This window comes from Typopeltis vanoorti, chromosome 23, assembly GCF_054136105.1.
Source record: "Typopeltis vanoorti isolate ZY-2024b chromosome 23, IOZ_Tvanoo_1.0, whole genome shotgun sequence".
Lineage (NCBI taxonomy): Eukaryota > Metazoa > Arthropoda > Arachnida > Uropygi > Thelyphonidae > Typopeltis > Typopeltis vanoorti.
In genome coordinates this window covers 27,190,954-27,214,549 of record NC_143571.1, presented here as the reverse complement: position 1 = coordinate 27,214,549, position 23,596 = coordinate 27,190,954, and the positions used below count along the sequence as shown (strand labels likewise).

The 23,596-nt window shown below is 34.9% G+C and overlaps 1 protein-coding gene across 1 annotated transcript in view; it reads left to right on the top strand.

Moving 5' to 3' along the window:
• Positions 1-23,596, top strand: part of LOC150093710 (centrosomal protein of 290 kDa-like) — a 400,621-nt gene that overhangs the window by 44,304 nt on the left and 332,721 nt on the right. The window contains exon 6 of the mRNA XM_090412504.1: positions 19,671-19,884. Coding sequence (XP_090268630.1) covers positions 19,671-19,884 — 214 coding nt within the window. The remainder of the gene's footprint in view (positions 1-19,670; positions 19,885-23,596) is intronic.

Below are 23,596 nucleotides of genomic sequence, written 5' to 3'. Positions count from 1 at the left end.
AGTAACCTGATGCGATTGCAAATTTGAATAATTCCAGTATGTCCAGTGGAAATTTTTTGAGTTAACAATTCTATTCTCTCTCTATGTGAGGGATATTAGTGGAGAGAGAGAATGTCAAAGCTTACTAACATGTCTGTATCTGCTAGTTTAATGTCTTTTATCCTTTTACGAAATTCTGTGGAATTTTTTATTGAAGAAGCTGAGTGGTCTGTGAAGGGATATCATAATAATGATCCTGCCAAAAAAGTAGAAACATATAACTGCAATCTCTATGGGATGATGATAGATTGGAAAAACTGATGAAGGAATTGAACCATATAAAGTGGGACATTGTGGGCCTTTTCAGAGATAAGAAGGAAAGAAGAAACTCTCATCTGTGGATAACTTGAGTGAAGAAGAACACAATGCCCCTGAGATCTTACAAGGTGAAGTGGAAATGGCACTGCGGGATATGAAGAATGGAAAGGCCCCAGGAGAAGATGGAATTATGGTAGACTTCTTAAAACTGGGAGGAGGAAGCCCTGTCATCAAACTAAACTCTTTAATAAATGTCTAAAACAGAGAAAAATTCCAAAAAATTGGAACAATTCACTTCTAATATTATTTTTAAAAAGGGCAATAAGGAAGAAATTAAAAACTACAGACCTATAACCCCCACCATATATAAAGTCTTCACAAAAATTATAAATAATAGAATAAAATCTGAACTAGAGGGAATGCAATCCTGTGAACAAGCTGGATTTAGAAAGAATTACAATACTTTGGACCATATTCACACATTAAGACAGCTCATTGAAAAATCAATTGAATACAATAAACCCTTATGTCTGACCTATATAGACTACGAAAAAGCATCTGATTCAGTTAAAACATCTGCAACACTAAAAGCTCTTGAAACCCAGGGAACTGAGAAACCATATATTGAAACTAAGACATATTTACAATAATGCAACTTCTGTAATTAAATTATATAAAAACAGTTAAAAGTTCCCAATACAAAAAGGCATCCAGCAAGGCGACGCCATATCTCCCAAATTATTTACAGCTGCACTAGAGAAGATCTTTAGAAGCCTTGATTGGGAAACAAAAGGAATAAACATAAATGGAGAAAGGCTGCATCATCTGAAATTTGCAGATGATATTGTTCTAATAGCAGATAATCTTGAAGATCTGGAAGAAAGGTTAAATCAGCTAAATGAAGCCTCAAAAGTAATTGATTAAAAATAAATAGAGAAAAAACAAAGATAATGATGAATAAATACATGAACCATAGAACCGTCAAAGTTGAAAACCATGAAATAGAACAAGTTACTTCATATGTATATTTGGGCCAATTGTTATCCTTTGAGGATTGTCAAAGAAAAGAGATTGAACGAAGAATTCACCTTGGATGAATGACTTATGGAAAAATTAGACATATTCAGAAGTGACATCCCTATGAGTCTAAAAAGAAAAGATTTCGACCAGTGCATACTTCCTGTCCTAACATACGGAGCAGAAATATGGACTTTAACAGAAGCCCTAAACAAAAAGCTGAGAACAACACAACATTGCATGGAGAGAAGTATGCTGAAAATAACATTAAGAGATAAGAAGACAAATACCTGGATAAGATCTCAAACAGGTGTCATGGATATTGTAAAATACATTAAACAGGCTAAGTGGAGATGGGCTGGCCATATTGCCAGATGCAGTGAAGGGAGATGGACTAGAAAAACAACAGAGTGGAGACCAATGGATGGAGCAAGACAAAGAGGAAGACCGAAGAAGGTGGAGGGATGAACTGGAACAAATTGCAGGAGTGAGATGGATGGGAGAGGCAGAAAACCAAGTGGTCTGGAAAATCATGAAGGTGACCTTCATCCAGCAGTGGACAGAACCAAAAGGTTGAAGAAGGAGAAGAAAAGTCAGACCACAAAACTCAACAAGTTATTGGATGAAACAACATCCATAGATCAAGAAACCATCAAAAGACTCCACTTAGTCTTTTGATGGTTTCTTGTTCTATGGATGTTGTTTCAATTTTTACAACTGTCCACTTAGACCCATTATGGATTCTATAGGCAGTCCCAGATATAAAATATCAAGATTTCTGCTAACCTTCTCTAACACTTCACTGACTACTCAACTTCTTCGATAAAAAAATTCCCTATAATTTCATACAAAGATAAAAGACATTAAACTAGCAGATACAGACATGTTAGTAAGCTTTAACATTGTGTCTCTCTTCACTAATATCCCTCACATAGAGACAATAGAATTGTTAACCCCAAAATTTCTACCAGACATAATGGAATTATTCAAATTTGCAATCACATCAGGTTACTTCATATGGAAAGATAAAATATATAAACAAGAGAAAGGAACAGCAATAGGTTCACCCTTATTGCCTAACTTAGTCAACTTTTTTCTTAAACACCTACAAGATAAAATTTTTGCTCTTGACCCAAAACCAACAATTTGGCTATGTTACATCAATGACATCTATGCAGTTTGGAGTCAGACAGAACCCGAATTATACTCATTTCTACAAAAAATCAACACCATTCATGCGTGTATGAAGTTCACCCTAGAAAAAGAATGATCAAAGGTATTTAATTTCTTGATGTACACATTCAGCATAAACAAGATGAATCCATTTCTGCTTCTGTCCACACTGTGAGGTGTGATCGACGAGAGATTGACAAAATCATGCTTTCTGTGTGCAAAAATTAATCATGTTAGTGATGCTCTTAGAGCAAAAAATGTAGGTGAAGGAGATGATCATACTGTCTGTAACAAATGATTTGAATGGAGAAAAGTATGGCATGAGAGAGGACATGAAAGAATTACTGGAAATATCAAAAGAAAAAAGTGAGAGAGTTAAGATAGTGAGCTGTTGGCATGGTATGACAAAGTAGATTGAGAAGGAGGGCCGTAATAGCGAATGACTCGATGCATAGTTCATGCAGGAGGAGTGGTGTGGAATTTGTGGAGTGAATTTGATGGGCAAAATTACTTATACAAGAGGATTTGCATCTGAATGGATTTGGTGTTCAGAGACTGGAAAAAGTTGTGAATGAAGTGAAAGTGAATCTGCAGAATCAGGGAAACTAGAGCTTGGGGGGGGGGGGGGCTGTTGAGTGGATATGCAGGCATCAGTGGGGCAGTTGAGTGCAAGAATGTGTATAATATGCCTAAGTTAGTACCACTGGTAACAAGCCAGATGGCATAGCTAGTATAAAGCATCAGGATAGTGGAACAAGCAGGAGGAGTTTTTGGCATTCGTTAGTTCATCTGCCAAAGGTTGATGGCATTAGTGAGACATGGGTGCAAAGTCCAACTCTACCTCCCCGTGTTGCACCCTGGGGTGTTGGGAATCCTAACCATTATCGGACCTGGACCCAACACCACTAACAGAGCTCTGGAGAACACTTCAGAACCCTGGTCAGGAGAAGTGTATATGCGACCACAGCAAAGATGCCACTATAACAACAGAAATGGCCCCGAGTCCTGCGCGGCCCACATTCACCTTTCTACAGCGGTGGTAAGGCACCGAGTGAGGCCAGGGGTGCTAAGAATCTCACAGATAAAAACAGGCCACCTCTTAAATCTATGAAAATGGCAATCGGTATCCTCAATACTCGAACTTTGGCAAGAGACTGCAGAATAGATTTATTAATCAAAGAACTAACCAATATCAACTTGGATATCCTGTTAGTGAATGAAACAAAAAGAATGAAAGAACTGACAGCAAGATGGTACAATGGCTCACAGATATTCCTCGGAGCATCCTCAAACATTGGCAAACAAGGCGGAGTGGGCTTCATTGTTAAATCTGAGCTCACCAAGTAGATCCTTTCTAGTAACATCATATCTGAAAGAATATGTGTACTCGTATTTAGAATAGAGAACAATATAAAAATTAATATCCTGCTAAGCTCCAACATCTGTAACAGATAATCAAGAAATAGAAAATTTTTACATGAATCTTGAACAGGCATTAAGTTACAAGTCAACATACACATTCGTTGGTGGTGACTTTAATGCCAAAATAGAATGTGTAAAGGAAAACGAAAAGTTTATAGGACCTCATGGCCTGGGAGAAAGAAATAGAAGAGGAGAGAGATTAGCTGAATTTGCTGCAGCTGAACAACTCTTTATCATGAACACTGTTTTCAACAAACGCCCAGCATGGACTTGGCAATCGCCGAATGGAGACACAAAAAATTAAACTGACTACATTTTATCATCATCATCAAATTCCTGCCATGTACCCTCAAGGGGTGTACTGGATATGATAGTACTACATGAAAAAAATTTACATCATTACTAACTTCCTATCTACAATTTTCCTCCAAATCAGTCTGTTACTTGTCAAGACTCCAACATTATCAGATCTTATATTTCTATCGTCTAAGGCACTTTGTACCATATCAATCCACCTATATCTTGGTCTTCCTCTGGGTCATTTTGCTGCCAACCTGGCAGAGAACACTTGTTTTGCTAATCTTTCTTCGCCCATTCTGTTTAAGTGACCATACCACATTGAGGTTAGCTCTGCTAACGCATTCCTGGATGCTGACAATGTCAAGTTCTTTCCTAATATCCTCATTTTTAATATGATATTGCCATTGATGCCATCTGTCCATGCCTATAATCTTTCTCAGGACTCTCATATCTGCAGTCTCTAGTCTTTGGTCAAGTGTTTTACTTCTGACCCAGCTCTCAGATCCATAAGTTAAAACTGGTTTGAACACTGTCTTGTATACAGCTAATTTAGTGTTCCAACTAATTTCTCTCTTATTCCATATGAATTTATTCAGTTGACTTCCCACCTGTCGTGACGACTCTTTTCTGTCGTGTTCTAAATCTATCTAGTTTCAAGTCACTTTTATGAATAATACAACTAATTACGAAATGATCACCGATCCAAAAGTAGGGAAATTTATATTTATACTGCGCCACCCTATTCTTAGATTAGTCTATATAAATAGTAGGATCAGTTCTAAATTAAGTTAGCAGTCATCTCATTACGCCGAATCAACTATTATCATTTTTACTTGGGGTTCCCGCAAGATTCGAACATTTATGAACGGTGCAATAATAAGGAATTCAGGCAAACACAATATTTAGATCAACAAATAAAACATTTAATATATGATATGGTTAACAAATACAAGAACTCTATTTTAAAATGGAACTATACAATTAACTTAACACATCTTCTTAGGTCACTGATGCTAACTCAATGTTCTAACTTTCATATACTATTCACAGTCTCAAAAACACAAATCTTCTTATCTCAAGTTAATATAACAATTTCACTTCTTATTTAATCTTCACAGATCTATCAGCTCAATGTTTATATTCACAGCAGGCAATAAACTACGTAAGCTATATTCCAAGCAAATATATTCCCGGACCTTGAGCATCGGAGATATATTACAGTTAATGCTAGAATAGAGAAACTTATACAACTACTCTTACCAGACAAATTCTTCAATACATCAAATTATTGAGAGAGCACTTATGAATTAACTTAATTAACATTAGCGGAACACACATAACAAATATTCTCCATAGTTTAAACTGTATTACTGTAAGTCGCACTTCACTATTCCAAACAACAGTAATTAGGTACTAATATCTTTTCCTGTTCACTTTTCTCCAAGTGATCAATATAACCTTTTCCTAGGGCAACATAGAATTTAATCGTAATGCAGGTTAACTAGAACTAATCAGAATTTTCGCATTGACTGTCCAGTTTTCTTTTATCTGATTACGGCATCAACCTTTCTTCATAACAACAGCAGATTTCGCTTATAACATTAAACTTTATGTTTCACTACTTGTAGGTTTACTTCCGAACACTATACTCATAAATTTCTGCCCTGAGGATTTTAATCTTGGTTCCGCAAAACTCTCTCCTCACTCCTTAATAATAATTCTTCTCTTCCTTTCTATCTTATCTCTGACCTTCCTTCCTCTCTCTCTTTCTCTCTATATTTCTCTCTATGACCTTCACTCCCACCTCACGTTCGAACGCCACGCTCTACTCCACTCGTGGTTGTTTACGCGTGCGTCTCCATGACAACAGACTGCACGTAAACATTTCGCTAATGTAATGTATGGTCTATTATTATTCATGAGTGATTACATAACATTAAATATTTCACAAAATAAAACAACAGAATATTTAAGCTACTTCTTTAACTTTTTGATTACGTATACAGTTAAATATAAATTAACACTTTACGTTACACCATATATATTTAGTTATACAAAATTCTAAACATATTATTATTTTATAAACTAATAATAGCAGGTCAGATTTTGAGTAAATATTTAATTAGTAATTCTTAATTAAAGAATAATAAACAATTTTATATAAACCATGATTAATATTTAATAAGCAATGTTAAATGTGAATGAAAAATAATAAATTACATAACATAGCTTCATTCACAATTTAACACACCATACCAGCTTTGCTGATTCTGTTGTCTATTTCTATATTTAATTTACCATCTTCACTAAAAACCGTGCCTAAGTAGCTGAAATGTTTTACTTGTTCCACAGGTTCCCGTTCACAACACAGTTGACATTTTCAATGATTCTGCCTATTTTCATTGTCTTTTTGTTGCTGACCTTCATACCATATCTATTACAACAGTTAATCAATTTAATCAGAGAATCTGCAGACTTGTAGCCGATTTATTTAGAAGTATAACATCATCCGCATAAAGCAAAGAGCTGATATTAACATCTCCAATTTTGATATCATGTTTAATACCACTTTCCTTCATAATGTGATCCATATAGATAATGAATAACAGAGGGGATAATGTACATCCTTGTCTCACACCAGATTTAACATTAAACCATTTTCCTGTACTTCCTTCAATTCTAACTGCTGACTTACAACTCAAATAAAGAAGTATTGCTTGATATCATGCCCCATTGACACCATATAACTGTAGCGTATTGAATAGCTGCTCTCTTGGTACCTTGTCATATGCCTTTTCCAAATTGACAAAACTTAAATACAGATGATTATTATATTCCCATGCTTTCTCGACTATTTGTCTTAAAGTGAAGATCTGATCCTGACAGCCTCTATTTGGCCCGAATCCAGCTTGTTCTTCACTCACCTTTCCTTCCACAATTCTTCTCAACCGTTTCTCAGGTATACTTGCATAGATCTTGCCAGGAATACTCAGTAGGGAAATACCTCTATAATTCTCACATTCAGTTTTATTTCCCTTTTTATATATGGTTACTATGAGAGCTCTACTCCAATCATCGGGAATTCGTCCCTTTGTCCAGGCTTTCTGAACTATGCAGTGCAGCCACTGTAAGACTCTTATACCACTATACTTCAGCATTTCTGTTCGAATATCATCTACTCCTGCTGCCTTTCCACATTTCAAGCCTTTGATGACTTTTTCTTCTTCAAGTATGGATATGTATTCCTGAGTGCATGCCTGGTCAGTGTTTTTTACCACTGTACCGTCATCATTGTTTGTTTCATTTAGCAGTTTTTCAAAGTATCTTTTTCTCCCATTTTCATGTCATCTTTATCATCTCTAACTCCTTTTACAGCACTCTTTCCTCCATTCCTAAGCTTCTTCAACAACCTCCAGAATATTTTGCCACCTTCTTGATATTTATTTTCTATTTTATCACTCCTATCTCAGCATCTCCCATAATGCAAAACACATCTCCTTGCAGATATGTATAATGTTATGCATTAAGGGAATGACCACTACCCAGACTAGTTTCGACCTTTATTGAGGTCTCTTCAGTGGGAACCAGGCCCAGAAGTGGAGATACCAGGCAGATGCAATAGCGAGGTCATCTTTACCTATAGGAGTTGCCAAAAGGTGTGCCACTTTTTATTAAAATTACTCTGGATTTAGAGAAAGATGTCAAAAGTTTATTTTTCACTTGGTTAGACTATAATAAATTTAGTTAATTCTTTATCCAAGTGTTTAAACTCAATTTATTATAGTCTGACCAAGTGAAAAATAAACTTTCAACATCTTTCTCTAAATCCAGAGTAATTTAATAAAATGTTGGCACACCTTTTATCAACTCCTATAGGTAAAGATCACCTCGCTATTGCTTCTGCCTGGTACCTCCACTTCTGGGCCTGGCTCCCACTGAAGAGACCTCAATAAAGGTCGAAACTAGTCTGAGTAGTGGTCCTTCCCTTAATGCATAACATTATACATATCCGCAAAGAGATGTGTTTTGCATTATGGGAGATGCTGAGATAGGAGTGATGTTAGCTTGGTCCACCTTTGCTACAAGTTGCCTAGTGTTGTACTACCTTACCCCAGTCCTGAAGATACTTTCAGCCGCAAACTTTGTTTGCTCACACATGGATAAAGGATTAAACTAAATTTATTATAATCTAACCAAGTGAAAAATAACCTGGTACAAAATGTTGGTACAATAGGAGAAACATACTTCAACATAAATTCTGACCACAGACTCCTCAGAGCCATTATAAGAATAGACCACAAAAAAGAACAACATATCAGGGCAACATCAAACCACAAAAGACAACCCGAACAAATAGACTACCACAAGTTCAGGAAGTACATAGAAGAGACTGAATGGACTATTAAGAACTGTTACATAAATGATGACTAGATTGACTTTATTAATAAATTCAACGAGTGCAAAAAATCAGAAATTCCTGTAAAACAAAAGAAAAGAGAGCGACAATCTCACTTCAAACTATTGAACTACTGAAAAAGAGAAGAGAACTGAAGAAATCTGAAGAAAATTTTCTAGAATACAAAATTATTTGTAAGTTACTAAGGGAAAGAATTCCAGAAGACTACAAAGCTTTTCAGGATACAAAAACTAAGAGAAGCAGTGCAGGCGAAAACCAGCCTGAAAAAAATAGTGAAAGATTTAAATTTTAAACAGTCAATTCCATCTGCTTTACAGGATCAAAAACATACTAATAGAAAAAGTATAAAAGAAATTGTGCAGAATTTTTATAATGATCTCTATGCAACTAAGTGCCAAGTTTCAGAACCTATCATTCCAAAATCAAGCAATATACCAGATGTACTTCCAGAAGAAATAGAACATGCCCTTAACAAATGAGTAAAGGTAAAGCCTCAGGACTTGATCATGTTAAGAAATCCAACAAGGTGGACCAATTATTTTCAAAGCGTTGGCTGCCAGATTCATGTGGTACTTCAAAGAAAGAAAGATTCCAGAGCAATGGAAGACCTCAAAAACCATACTTCTATTCAAAAAAGGGAACAAGGAAGTCATAAAAAAACTGCAGGCTCTAAGTGTAAATATCTCTGAAGTCAGTCAGAAAGAGTTCAAACAACTTTCCGATGGCCGGCAACTTACAATCAAAAGAAAGCGGAGGAGAACAAAAGGTGTGCCGAACTTGGAACTTAAGATGAAAGACTCATACTGATTGTTTGGGGATTTCCAAACTTCATGCGAAGTCTCAGAAGAGGCCTAATAAAAGGGACTGAAGCAAGCAGTAGGGGTCCCGGTTCCAGAATTGCTGTCAGAGAGGAGGCCGCCTGCTCCAGAGTCGCCATCAGAGAGACTGCCTGGATCCACGTTGCTTAAGAGAGGAGTTTCCAGCTTCCAGAAAGGAGCTTCTCAGTTCAAGGCGTCGCTAGAGAGAGAGAGAGAGAAACTACTTCTAGGCCTCAGACAAGGTTTCAAATTGCCGAACCAATTGCTGGAGAAAAGTTTCCAGGACAGGTTAATATCAGACATTCACCGGTGTGTTGCATTTTCATTACAATTTGATGAATCAAACAGCTTCACTGATATTACTCAGTTAATGGTATTTATTCGCATGGTATTTCAAGATTATTCAAGTAAAGAAGAACTTTTGAAAATTATACCATTATTGGGAAGGACTAGGGGAGAAGACATTTTTTCGGCATTTGATGAATTTGTGAAACAAAACAAACTTCTGCTTTTTAAACTTGTGTCTATTACTACTGATGGTGCTCCTGCAATGATAGGGAATAAATCAGGCTTCATTTCATTATGTAAAAACTATGACAAATATCCAGATTTTTTAACGTACCACTGTATTATTCACCAACAAGTACTGTGTAGTAAAAGATTAAACACAAAAGATGTTTTGGATATTACATTTAAAATTGTAAATTCTGTTCAAGGAAAAGCCCTGCAACAGCAGTTATTTAAATTACAGACAGATGATGATATTGAACTTCTGTTGTACAATAATGTTCGCTAGCTCAGCAGAAGTCAATTTTTAGAAAGATTTCTTGTATTAATTAACGATATAAAAATTTTCTTGATGAAAAAGGAAATATTTATCCACAATTGAGTGATAAAAGATGGTTGTTACATTTATCATTTTTAGTAGATTTCTGTACGAAATTAAGCAATTTAAATTTAGAGTTACAAGGTAGAGATAAAAATTTAATTGACATGTTAAGTTCAATAAAAACTTTCCAACAATACTTACTTTTATTAAAGAAAAATATAAATGACCGCGAATTTAGACATCTCCCATATTTATTAAAATGTTTTGAACAAAATCAAGAAATGCTTCACTATGATTAAAAGAATTTATTCGTGAAATAGAATTATTCGAGGAAGAAATGAATTCAAGAATTAAAGATTTTAATAAAACTGAAATGATTGTATCTTTTATCAATAATCCATTTCAAGAAAACTTGAACATCACAGAAATTTCAAATAAAATTAGTGGGTTGTTTGATATCAACCAAGCTGAAGTAGAACTTGAGATAATGAACATTCAGAATAGTTTACATTTAAAATCAATAATCAATGAAGTCATTTGGAAGTATGCACAAGAAAAATATGACCATCATAAAAATTCAATTAAGAAACCAAATTACAAATGATCATTTGGATGATTGTCTGCGATTGGCCACTTCTTCATATCAACTTGACTATGAAAATATTGCGAGGTCCAAACAATACCAAATTTCACATTAACTTTTTTCTTTTTTTTTTTAATCAACCAGCATTTCCCGTAACTTGTGAGTTTGTAATCAATCTATTTTTTTCTAACTTTGGTTTTCCAAATAGAGAAATATTTTATTCCAGTATATATATATATATATATATATATATATATATATATATATATATATTTTTTTTTATTGTTGTTGTATTAAAATATTGTATTTGCCTGCGTATAAGATGCACTGCCGTATAGGACGCACTCCCTTTTTTTTCACATTTTTTAGAAAAAAAACTTTATCAGTGAATATTATAATGAATTTACAGTATTTCAAATATAAAGTAATAAGTAGATCTACTTTCAACAAATGCCTAATCTAACTAGGAAAGAGTACCCACCTTTAATCGTCAAAACCCAGAAATTCATCTCCAGAGCTAAATGAAGAGACACTTTAAACCTCTTCTAAATTAGAATCTGTGTCCTGATACAATAAATTGTCCTCTGTACCATCCAGTGCATTACTAATTCCACACTTCTTAAATGATTTAACCACTGTCTCAGTTTTCACAGCATCCCATGAAGCTTTTACCCACTCACAAACTTTCGAAATGCTAGGCACCTTCCTTCTTCCTGATGGTGTAACCTCAAAATCTGAACACTGCATCCAGCTGTTCCACTTCTCCTTCATAAATCCCTTAAATGGTTTATTAATACAGACATCTAAAGGTTGAAGCTGACTAGTTAGACTTCCTGGAATTACAGCTAGCTGAGTTTTCAATTCCTTGAGTTTATTTGTAACATCGTATGTTCTGTGAGAAGGAAACTGATCCTCCCATATTAGCATGGCAGGGTTCTTCAACAGTCCACCAGGGCACCTAGACCAAATTTTATCTATCCATAACTTCATTCCTTTTCCATCCATCCATCCAGCCTTTTGTGTGAACATGTACAAACACACCTTTAAGCAGTTTTTCTTAGGGTAGCGTCTTCCTTTTAAAAATCAATATTGGCAGCAATTTTGTCCCATCAGCACAGCAGGATAAAACAACCGTGTAGTGAGTTTTTTCTTGCCCCGAAGTTTCAATAGTAACACACTTTTAGTGCCCTTGGAATCTACAGTTTTGTTTGAGGGCACATCAAAAGTCATCGGAACTTCATCCATGTTTCCTATTTGCGCAAGTTCAAAATTTTCTCGTTTCCTTGCATTAATGACGAATCGATGAAATTCGATCATTTTTTCTTCATATTCAGCTGGTATCTTTTGTGATATTTTTGTTTTAGTTCGCATACATAGCTGGTTTCACTTTATGAATCTTGAACACCATGATGTTGATCCAGTAAAGTTGGCGATCCCTCTGTTAGTGGCTATCGTTTTTGCTTGATGAATAATCATTTTTGTAGACACTGAAAGTCCCGCTTTTCTGTGGTCTAAAATCCAAGTACTGTATTCAGTTCTGCCTCAAGTTCTGGCCATTTTGCAGTTCCACTTCATAGGTTATGTTTACTGTAAGTTGCTTTTTTTAGATCCTCTTCCTGATTCCACCAAGTTCTTATCATTTTCTCAGTTGGGGTGGTCCGAAATGCCTCTGTGCAGCCCTGTTTCCATGTTCTTTAGCATACACAATCACACATTGCTTGTATTCAATATTGTAACAATGCCAATGTTTTTCAGCCATTATTTGCTAAGAAATTTAGAGAAAATTTAACGGTAGAAATTTATCACCGTGATGATGAACAGGACACAGCTGTGATCGTCGATGACAGTGTATGCGCATCCACCGAACTCTACGTCAGTGTTTCTCAAAGTGTGGTACGTGTACCCCCAGGGGCACGTGAAAGGTCTTCAGGGGGTCTGTTGCAATTTTTGGCTATGCATCATTAACACATGGAATAAAATTCAATGTATCTGTGAAGTTCGAGATCGTAAAACGTTCCTATTGTATCACTGAATAAGGTACATCTGCAGGCTGTGCAATATGTTTCTCAACAAACAGTGCAATTAGAGACAACTGGGATAAAAATGGCACTAACTAATGAATCGCATGTCCCCCTCCGAGAAAATGCTGTATGACTCAAGCAAAACCATATGTTGCCGGTACAACATATGGTTTTGTTTGAGTGAAGTGTTAAAATGAAGAAATATATAGTGAATGTGTTTCAGATATTATATAAGGAATTCGGTTGAAGAGAATTAGCATTTCAACTCAACTGTCGGCTTGGCTTTGTCATTTAGTAGCATGATCTTTTGTTAATACTGCACCAATCATATGAATGCAGCTGTCTGAAGTTTGAGAAACACTGCTCTACATAACTGGAATGCTCTCACACACTGCAAGGATGCAATAAAGAAATCACGTAACTCAGAACAGAGAAAATTTCCAGAAATGAAAATAATAAGAAACTGAGTATCGGCATATAAGATACGCCCTGTTTTTCAGACCTATTTTCGAAGAAAAAAAAGCATATTATACGCCGGCAAATACGATAATTAAAAGTCATAAATAAATTTGTAAATACACAAATAAAGTTTTTAGTTGTGTATTTTTTTTTAGTTGTTTATTTGTGCATAATCAGATATCAGGTTAAGGGAACGTGATCTATATAAGAGAGTAGATTGCCGAATAACTTTTTATAGATAAGTAGCTCACGTAGTAAAAAAGGTTGAACACCACTGTTCTATGTTTCCTCTTTGTTGGTTTTAAAAAAGCATTTGATACCATAGAACACAATGCAGTCATCAGTGCTTTACTGGTAATAAATGTGGATCCTACTTACATCCACATGATAAAAGAAATTAACAAAAATCAGACCACACAAATAATCCTATTTGATCAACCTATAAATATAGATATAAAGAGAGGGGTCCGTCAAGGCGATGTAATCTCCCAAAATCTGTTTACCAGCACTTTAGAAACATTCTGAAAAAAATAGACCTAAAAGCATAGATGGTAAAAAACTACAAATCCTTATGTTTGCCGATGATCTAGTACTGATATCCCACAACCCAAAAGACCTAGAAGAAATGGGTTAAAAAATATACACGAACAGCAGTAAAATAGGTTTAGACATTAATCTAGAAAAAACAAAATGGATCAAAAACATCTACACAAGTGACAGTCACCTATGTATTGATGGCATCCCTATGGAACGGGTTGACTCCTACAATTACTTAGGACATACAAATATAAAAATGAATAATGATTTATCTGAAGAACTAGCAAAAAGAAAGAAAGCTGCATGGCTATAATTCAACAGACTAAAAGAAACACTTACTGATCCAAATCTTGACATCTCTGCAAAGGCAAAACTATTTAATAGTGACATTCTTCCATCACTAACATATGGATCAGAAACATGGAACATGACAAGAAAAGAAGAAACTCTCAGAATAACTCAGCGTGCAATAAAACGCAGGATTTGTGACATCAGCAAAAAGGAACATGTTAGAAACACGGAACTAAGAAAGAGATCAGGCATAAAAGATGTGGTAACTGCAGTATATGAAAGGAAGATGAGATGGGCAGGTCACATAGCCAGACTCAGGGATAACAGATGGACATATAGAATACTCAACTGGCAACCAAGAATAAAGAGAAAAACAGGAAGACCACCTACAAGATGGGAAGATCCACTAATGAAATCTATGGGTATAACATGGAAGAGAGAAGGATCGAGATCGTTGGAGGCATCTTTGTGACCTGCACTCGTGGAGAAATCCTGAGTGAAACACAGGTCCATCAAGGTAATCAAGACTGGAAAAAGTTGTTGAATGAATAATAAATTTAGTTTAATCCTTTATCCAAGTGAATGTGCAGAATCAGGGAAACTAGAGCTTTGGGGGGGGGGGCTGTTGAGTGGATATGCAGGCATCAGTAGGGCAGTTGAGTGCAAGAATGTGTATAATATGCCTAAGTTAGTACCACTGGTAACAAGCTAGATGGGATAGTTAGTATAAAGCATTAGCATAGTGGAACAAGCAAGAGAAGTTTTTGGCATTGGTTAGTTCATCCACTAAAGGTTGTTGGCATTAGTGAGACATGGCTGACAGAGGATGATAGTTAGTGGGATAGAATGTGAAGTGTATAATGTGTTCAGGGGAAGTTAGTGAAAAAAGAATGGGGGGAAGGAGTGTTATTGATGTTAGCTGATGAATTGCAATCAAAGAGAGTAGAAGTTCAACTTAAAATAGCACATTTGAGTCTATCAAGATTGAATCTTGGCTGTAATATATTATGGTTGTTGTCTGAACCATTGTGAAACTTTTCTTACTTATTGTCTTTTTGTCTTGTATCTTAAATTCAAATGTGCCTTGGATAAACTTATAACATGTTTTGCTACCAGCACCTTGTGTTTTTGCTAACTCTGTGCTACTTTAATCTTCTTAACATATATCTCACTTTTAATCCAACTTAATCTTATTCCCTGTTCCCACTGCTAGTAAGCAGACTTTAAGTTATCAGCCTATCTACGACATACAGGTTACCAATTCTCACACTAATCAATTAGAAAAATTTATTTTTGATTAACAACTGCACCATTCTAATTGAGCTAATGTAGTTTGAGATTTTAAGGTAAGGAATACAAGCAAGATCATAGTTAATATATATAAATTCCTACAGCAAGTCATGCCGATTCTCAATCTAAAGTGCACACAGGTTTGCTAGTTTTTTAGAGATAGTGCATTGGCAATAGATCAAGCAAGATAGTTAAACAAACAAAACATTTTATTTTAAGCTAGTAAGAAAGTACAATACACACTTCTAAGGGAAGAGGAAGTCTCTTTCAACCTGTTCAAGTACACAGCAGGTACAACAATACAATTGTGTAATTGTCACACATAACAATTACATAATCCCATCACAATGCTAACCTACCTATAATAAGCATGTAGTTATTCCCTAAGATACATCTTAACTTAATTCCTTCCATTAAATGTACAAATTTACAATCAATTTACCCTTTTGTAACCATAACTCATTATTTAATATTTCACTATATGTATAATGAAGGTGCTTACAAATACTTGTAAGCACCTTCATTATACATACTAGTTCCAATTGTATTATTCATAAACATTAACAAAATGTGCTTACTTACAATAACCTTTCACGTACACAAATCAGACAATTGAACAAAACTTCAGATGTGTGTTCATCATAGGTTATGATCATTGCTTGGACGATGTGGTGGTTGGTGCTTTGGGAATTGCTGGACAAGGTTGGAGTGATTCTTTCATTGGTACTGCCGCTGCGATTTCTCATCGGTAACTGGAAAGGAACTGCTGAAGTCTCCATTGTGACTGTGGGTAGTAGCACTCTCCTAACACATCCATACATTCAAACAGGAGTCCCATCGATAACTGTCTTGCCTCCCACACCTGGAACTCCGTCCTCTGAGATAGGAAAAACTTGGAACCTAAAAATTGAGAACCCTACTAGTCCGTCTCAGTCCTCTTTTATATCTTCTCTAATCCTTTTTTTTACTATGATGTAATTTCCAGGATTACCTGCCAGCATGATGACGTCACTTCGGCTCCCTCCGCTTGCGTGTCTCCATCGTGGGTGCATATTTTTATGTTCGCAAGACTTTGTGAACATTTGTTTTTGCTTAGTCATCACTCTAATCTCTGTTAATCCCCCTTTTTTCTGTCTTACATACAACTTAATGGAAATTATTTTATGCATTTTACAGAATATTTTACTATTTATATATATTTAATTATTACAAAATTTTATTTTATACAGGGTGTTCGGGATAAATTTGACATATTTATAATTAATTATATTTTTCCGTAAGTTACATGTATTAACACACACTTCTCTTCATTTAAAAGTTTGGACCCTTCTTCATTCATATACAAGATGTCAGAAAGGATGGATAGCTGGAACCCACCTGAATCATGGAAGAGAATAACTTGTATCATGATGATTCGTGCCCGCCATCAAAATAAGGATATTACGACTGCTGCCCAATGCTCCCTGAATACAGTAAAAACAATCAGGCATGAACTAGAGACTTGCAATGGTGACTACGAGGATGTAGCAAGAAGAAAGATCCCTAGCAGACGATCTGATTGCGTTCGTACAGCAGAATTCCTCGCAAATCTGCAGGAACAGGTGTTGAAGAACCCTGGCATTGGAATTCGGGCTTTGTTCGTGGAGTTGCTAACTGTAGTCAAGCCCTGGATAACAAGGGTAGCCAATGGTAGGCCGTATGTATGGCAGCAGGATTCGGCCCCTTGCCACACCTCTGGGAAAAGTCAAAAATGGTTGTCTGAAAATTTCTACGACTTCACCAGTCCAAATGTTTGGCCTCCAAACTCCCCAGACCTTAACCCCATGGATTATTTTGTATGGGGCGCAGTTGAAAAAGACACCAATCGCACTTCCAGTAATACAAAAGCCCAGTTAATGGATAAAATTAAAACAGTTTTTGCGGCCCTTCCCAGGGAGACTGTAGCATCAGCTTGTTCGAAGTTCCGAAGCAGAATTGAAGCTGTGATCGATGCTAATGGTGGTTATTTTGAGTAAATCTTGTTGATAGTATTGTAATTAACTCTGCCTGTAATGTTTTTTTGTCAATTCATTAAATTTAATAGATACAAAGAAGATTTTCTTTTTCCTTACGAAACTGTCAAATTTATCCCGAACACCCTGTATATGTTTGGAAACCTCTGTAAAATCGAACTCGATGAGTTAATTAATTTAATGAATCGCGAGAGATTTTACAGTCCTCTACCTTATGAAATGGTACCTCTTGCCTTCCTTCTACTCTTTTTGAACTTGGCCCAAGACTCGTGTTTAAAAATATGTCAAGGCAGATGTCAACTTCTTAGAACATTCCCTCAAAACACACAGTGATATATCATCAAGTTTAACTCCCTTATGTAGTTTATTCATTCTATATGTACTGCCTGTTCACTTAGCATCGGACTCTCCTCCCTTCTCAACACAAGTTCTGTGTGATGAGACACGTATTAAGATGATATACCTCTATGAATTACTCATTTATTATCTCACTAATCCTCCAAAGTCATTACTATTCATTTTCTCCAGCTAATATCATTCTTTCATGCTAATTTTTTGTTACATATTGAACTTCTTGAGACATTTTTTGGCCTCGTTGGCCAAATTATTGCTCACATTGCACATTTACTAACCTTACCAAGTGAGTTACCACTCTTGTTTACTCTTTCTGTTCCACATTCCTTTATTCTTCATTCATCCATGAATCCATCCATATTTTATAGCAGCATATAAAAGAAACTTTAACAAAAGCTTTGAAATTTACCAGAGAACTTATTAAAATATAACCTTTGGTATCTGAGTTGCCTTGGTTTGCAGCTTGTGCTGCTTACCAATACATATGTTCTTCTTTTCTTACTGGCTGAATTATGTTTTACAGGTCTGAGCCTGACAACCATTTCAGAACTGTTGGTTTTCGTCATTACCATGATATAGAGCCAGTGAACTGTCAGGCCGGTTAAACCTAATTTAAGCACTGATAAAAGGTTAACATATGGGCTCCTGGGCAAATCTTTTGTCTTTTAAGTAGTGCAAAAACCAAGGCAACTCCAATGCTAGTGAAATTTACCAAAGAGCTTATTCTCATAAGCTCTCTTGTAAATTTTGAAACTTTTTTCTTTCTATATTTGGCTATAAAAGATTGGATTCATAATATTCTCTATTTCAATATCTTATGCCAAATTGAAGCCTTTGGCTCTATACTTTATGGTATTGAACAGGAGGTATTTTTTATGCTCTCTGATATCACAAGTATTTAGAACTTGGGAACTTTGAACTTTTGTTTCTGCCTAGTCTCTTATGAGAAGAAAAAATTCAAAACAGCTGTCATGCTAGTGAAACCTAATTCAAGCACTAATATTAAAGAAGCAAACATGCGTGATCTTGAGCGGAGTTTTTGTCTTATAATTAGTGAAACCACAAACCGAGGCAACTCTGATGCTGAAGGTTATATTCTTGTAGGCTCTGATAAATTTCAAAACTTTTTTGCGTTTCTTTCTATGTTTGGTTGGATATAATATTCCCAATGTTAATATGTTACTTATGCAAGGACCTATATGGCTCAGTCAGTATAGACAAAGCCCTTTAGTTGGAAAGCGTTTCATTCTATACTGAAAGGAAACACATTTGCAGACAGAAAAAATACTCACCCTTAGAGGGATGCAGCAGAAGACTGGAAAGCCAGTTGAAGAAAATTGCCTAAAACTTCTAATTAGGGAACTCAACCTGTCTCAGACAGATGAGAATTTTACCAGGTTGAAGCCTTTTGGCTCTATACTTTAGTAATTGATTATGAACCTGCAAAAAGTTCATTTGTGATGAATTTAACTTTTTGACAGGATTGCTATGGTAATGAACAGCAGTCATTAAAAGATGGGAAGGTATAAAGGGAATATTGCAATTCATGTATACTGATGCCAGAAGCCTAAGAAATAAAGGGAAGGAATTTTTTGCACATTGGATATTTTAACCTCCAATAATCAGTATAATATACTCTTAAACTCACTATTAAACATACCATATTGTAGAAGCACATTTTCTGATTGTTTATTTATACATAAAAGTCATACAGTAAATTTTGTTTGTGTGTTTGACAAAAAAGAAAAAGATTATCTGGTTTGTATATTTTTTTTTATTTATTATTTTTTTCATAAATATGAATAATTGTTCTCTTGTAATTCTCTGTCATGGTTTTAATATTTCCTCAGGCTTAAACAAGAATTTACAGAGAGATTAAAAACCACAGAAAAAAATTTGGAAGTAAAAGAAGTGTTAATTAAGAAAATGGAAAGGGATGTTTCAACATTAAAATCTGAGCTGATGACACAAAAGGATCTTGCTTCAAAAGGACCAAGTCATTCAATGAAAACAGTAATAGAGAAATTGAAGTTACAGTTATCAGAAAAAGAGAAACAAATGCAAGTAAGTTTCATTTGTTAACTAATCATGGAATAGATTTAAATAAACCTGTTTAACATTTAAAGAAGTTTTAAAGAGACTTCTTTTTAAACCTTTCTGAACTGAAAAATTTTGCAAGCAACAAGGAGGCATTCTTCCATTTGTAAACAAAATAACACATTCTCTTTAGTTGAAAAAGTACTTGGATTTGATTCATGTCATAGCACAAAGACTCTCTCTCTCTATATATATACACTCTTTCAGTTGAAGGTGAGGCAGCCAGTCTTGTGCAGTGATTGTAAGGGTTTTTCTTCCAACAACAGACATACATACTGAAAGAGAACACAGAAAAATTAACAGGCAAAAATACATTTTTGGCCCAGTAATAAAAATGAATGAAAGATTGAATGTGCTTACTTTGAGAATAATATACCATTTAATGAACAGAGAATTTTTGGTCATGTTTCATTACCATTATCAATGCTTAATATCAAGTAAATAGAAAATGAAATAGAATAACAATTTAAAATAATAATAGTGTATGTTAGAATGTGTAAAGTTAAATGCAGGAGCAAAAATTAGTCTGTAAACCAGGATTTTCCAAACTGTGAGGTCTGGAAAGCACCTCCTACCTCCCAGGCATTTCCCACTAAAAGATTCTTCACATCTCAGTTGTACATTGTTACACCTTTCCCAAAATACTAGTTTCAAGTGAGTAATATGGTTTTATATAATTATTTACAGAATTATATAATTATTTTATAATTGTTTATGATAAATAATTATTTTATAATTGTTTATGATAAATAATTATTTTTTGTTTAATTTGAACTTTTTTTAATATCTTCATTAAAAATAAAGTTCATTCTATTGTTTTTTTGTGTTCATTTTAGTATTTGGATTTTTAGGGGATTACACTTTACATTAAGATTACACTTAAAGGGAAGTGTGATGGCAAAAAACCTCTGCTGTAAACCATTAGAGTTCAAAGAAAATGACACTGAAATCACTGTCTGTCTTGGGTTCAGAGGAAGATTGTCAGGCTTCTCTGTCAAATAAATCTTCCATTCTCCTTCCATCCAGTTCACAAATTAGCTGCATTCCTACCTTCTCCAAAAAAAACAGATGCCTCCCTTTTTCCATTGAAATGTATATGGAATTCTTTGTTGTCTCTTATATTATGGGCTGACAGGTAGATCTGTTCAGCTACATTTAGAAGAGCATCAAGATCATGTTTAATTCCCTGAGTCAGATAAATCATATCTTGTGAATCATGCCATTTCTATTAGATCCAGAGTTCATTGGGATGAGGCTAAAATGTTAAACCAAGCTTGTTTTACATTAGAAAGATTATATAAACAAAGCTATGAAGCTGTTATTTATCCACCAAATGTAAATAGCAACAATTGCCAAAAACTTTCCCAGTTTTGGGAAGTTATCGTGCATAATCATCATCATCATCATAATGCTAATTATGGATATTGACCATATTGGTCTATTCTGATCTCATTATCCATTTAATATCCTCTTTTGAGGTCTACCTGGCCTTCTTTTTCCAATATGTTTATATTTTATTATTTGTTTAGGATATCGGGTGTTGGCTATTCGGTTTAAATGTTCTATCGAATTTTGTATGTATAATTGTTTAGTTTTTCTTCTATTGATTTTATTTTTAGTTCTTTTAAAATATCTTCATTCCTTTTTTTTTTTTTGTCTAATAATGTGTATTTTGCAGTTCTTTTCATGAATCTCATTTCACTTGTTTTAATTCATTGTATATCTTATTTGTTTATTGCCCAAATTTCACTGCAATATAATAACATGGCACTGCTAAAATATTGTATATTTACAAGCATGTTTCATTTTGTACAATATTTGGATTGAGTGTTCTATTTATCAGGCCTATAATCTGTAAAAATTTTGAAGTTTTTAATTTTATGTCTTTTTCTCCTTCATATGATATCTTGCATACTCCTTACTACCAGATTATTTTTATTATTTTTTTTTTCAACCTCATAATGTGTGGTACTTTCTTTGAACTCTAATTTTTCAGATTGAGCTTTCCCTGTGCATTTAATACTGTACATTGTATTATACACTATCCTTATTTTTATTTTATTGTATTTTCTCTTTATTTCTTTCTAAGCATCTTATAATGGTCATGATATATGACTGAAAGTTTATTCATTAAATGATATATTATGTTTATCATTCTACTACTTACATATCAATTTTTCTACATATTCATGGAGTAGACTGTGTAATGTAATGTAGAATAAATAACCTTCTGTGATCTGTCATGAGACTTCATGGAGATGCCATGTAAGTGTCTTTTAAAATATTTTCATCAGTGTTGAATGATCTTAGCCAGATGTGTGAAAGCACCTGTGATCAAGCTGTTTAATTTAAACTTTCATTCAATGCTTCATTTCTTAGTATGTCTTCCAAGCACTGTCAATTCTGTACTGGATTTCAAGATCAAAGCGATTGGGCATGGAGATCATTTGTCCTAAATATTTGTAGTTCTCTACATATTCTATTATATGGATTAAAGTACAGAGGATATACTCTTGTCGAGTACTTCAGAATTGATGGGGAAATCCAAAGAGAGAACGCTATCTGCCACAACACAGAGTGAACAGCTAGAAAGGACACTGTCAATAGTAAGTCTATATATCAGATCAGAATAAATGCCTTAGAATGTCAAGGACTGTCATGGGAGATTTTTTAAAACTTTCCATGTCACCTAGGGGATGCCAGGTGGCATGTACTCAATGGACCATGTGATAGTGAGCTTATAGCTAAGTCATTGTTTTAATATTGATTTAATGATATTTTGATAATTAACTATTATAGTATTCTTGTGTGTGAGACTGCGTAGTTGAGTGTTTATTTATTTTTGATATATTTATACCGTATAGAGCCTGTGTAGCTCAATGGATGTGGCGTTCGCCACGGCGCTTGGCTGCACGAAGGAAGACTCGAGTCTAGTCATCGACTAGACTCGAGGAAATTTTTCTAAGCTTTTTTTGACCAGTTCCTGAGTTAGTCGATCTCTGGCACGGGCAAGCGGGTTTTTTCTCCCGGAAACTCGTGTTTTTCGTCCCGTAAACTCAAGAAAATCGACTGTAGAACCCACATTATTTCAGACAGTAAATATGAATGTTGGGGTTAGGGACCACGAGATGGTGGCACTTGTTGAGCCATCACTCTTCACTGCATGCCGCTTAATTAGTGATAGCCTTGGGCCAGCTATTTCTGATGGGGTACCAGTGGAGATTGAACTGCCCACTCGGTCTCCAAAAGTTAGAGAGGGCTAAAAACGGCCTCATCTACTCCCTATATATATATATATATATACGGGAATAAAAAGGCGTTAGCTGATTTTTTTTTTTTTTAATATTTATACTGTGTATGATAGATAAACTGTGTATTCATTGCACTGATGCAAATGAGAACAATGGCAGCCAAGACATTTTTGTTCAAGGAGTTTGACATGGGAGATTTTGTGAAGTATATACTATCTATGTATATACTAAGTGTGTATATACTATATATTCATTGCCAAGAGAAATTGGACTATGGTATGAGAGTGCCACAAAATCTTGTTTTTCTAGTTCAAAAATTAATATTAGTAATGCCAACAGCATTACTAATATTATCATGCAGAAAGGGAAGGTGAAGGGATTAATTGTTTTGGCTGGAACCAATCACCTGAGAGGTGAGAAGCATTGTA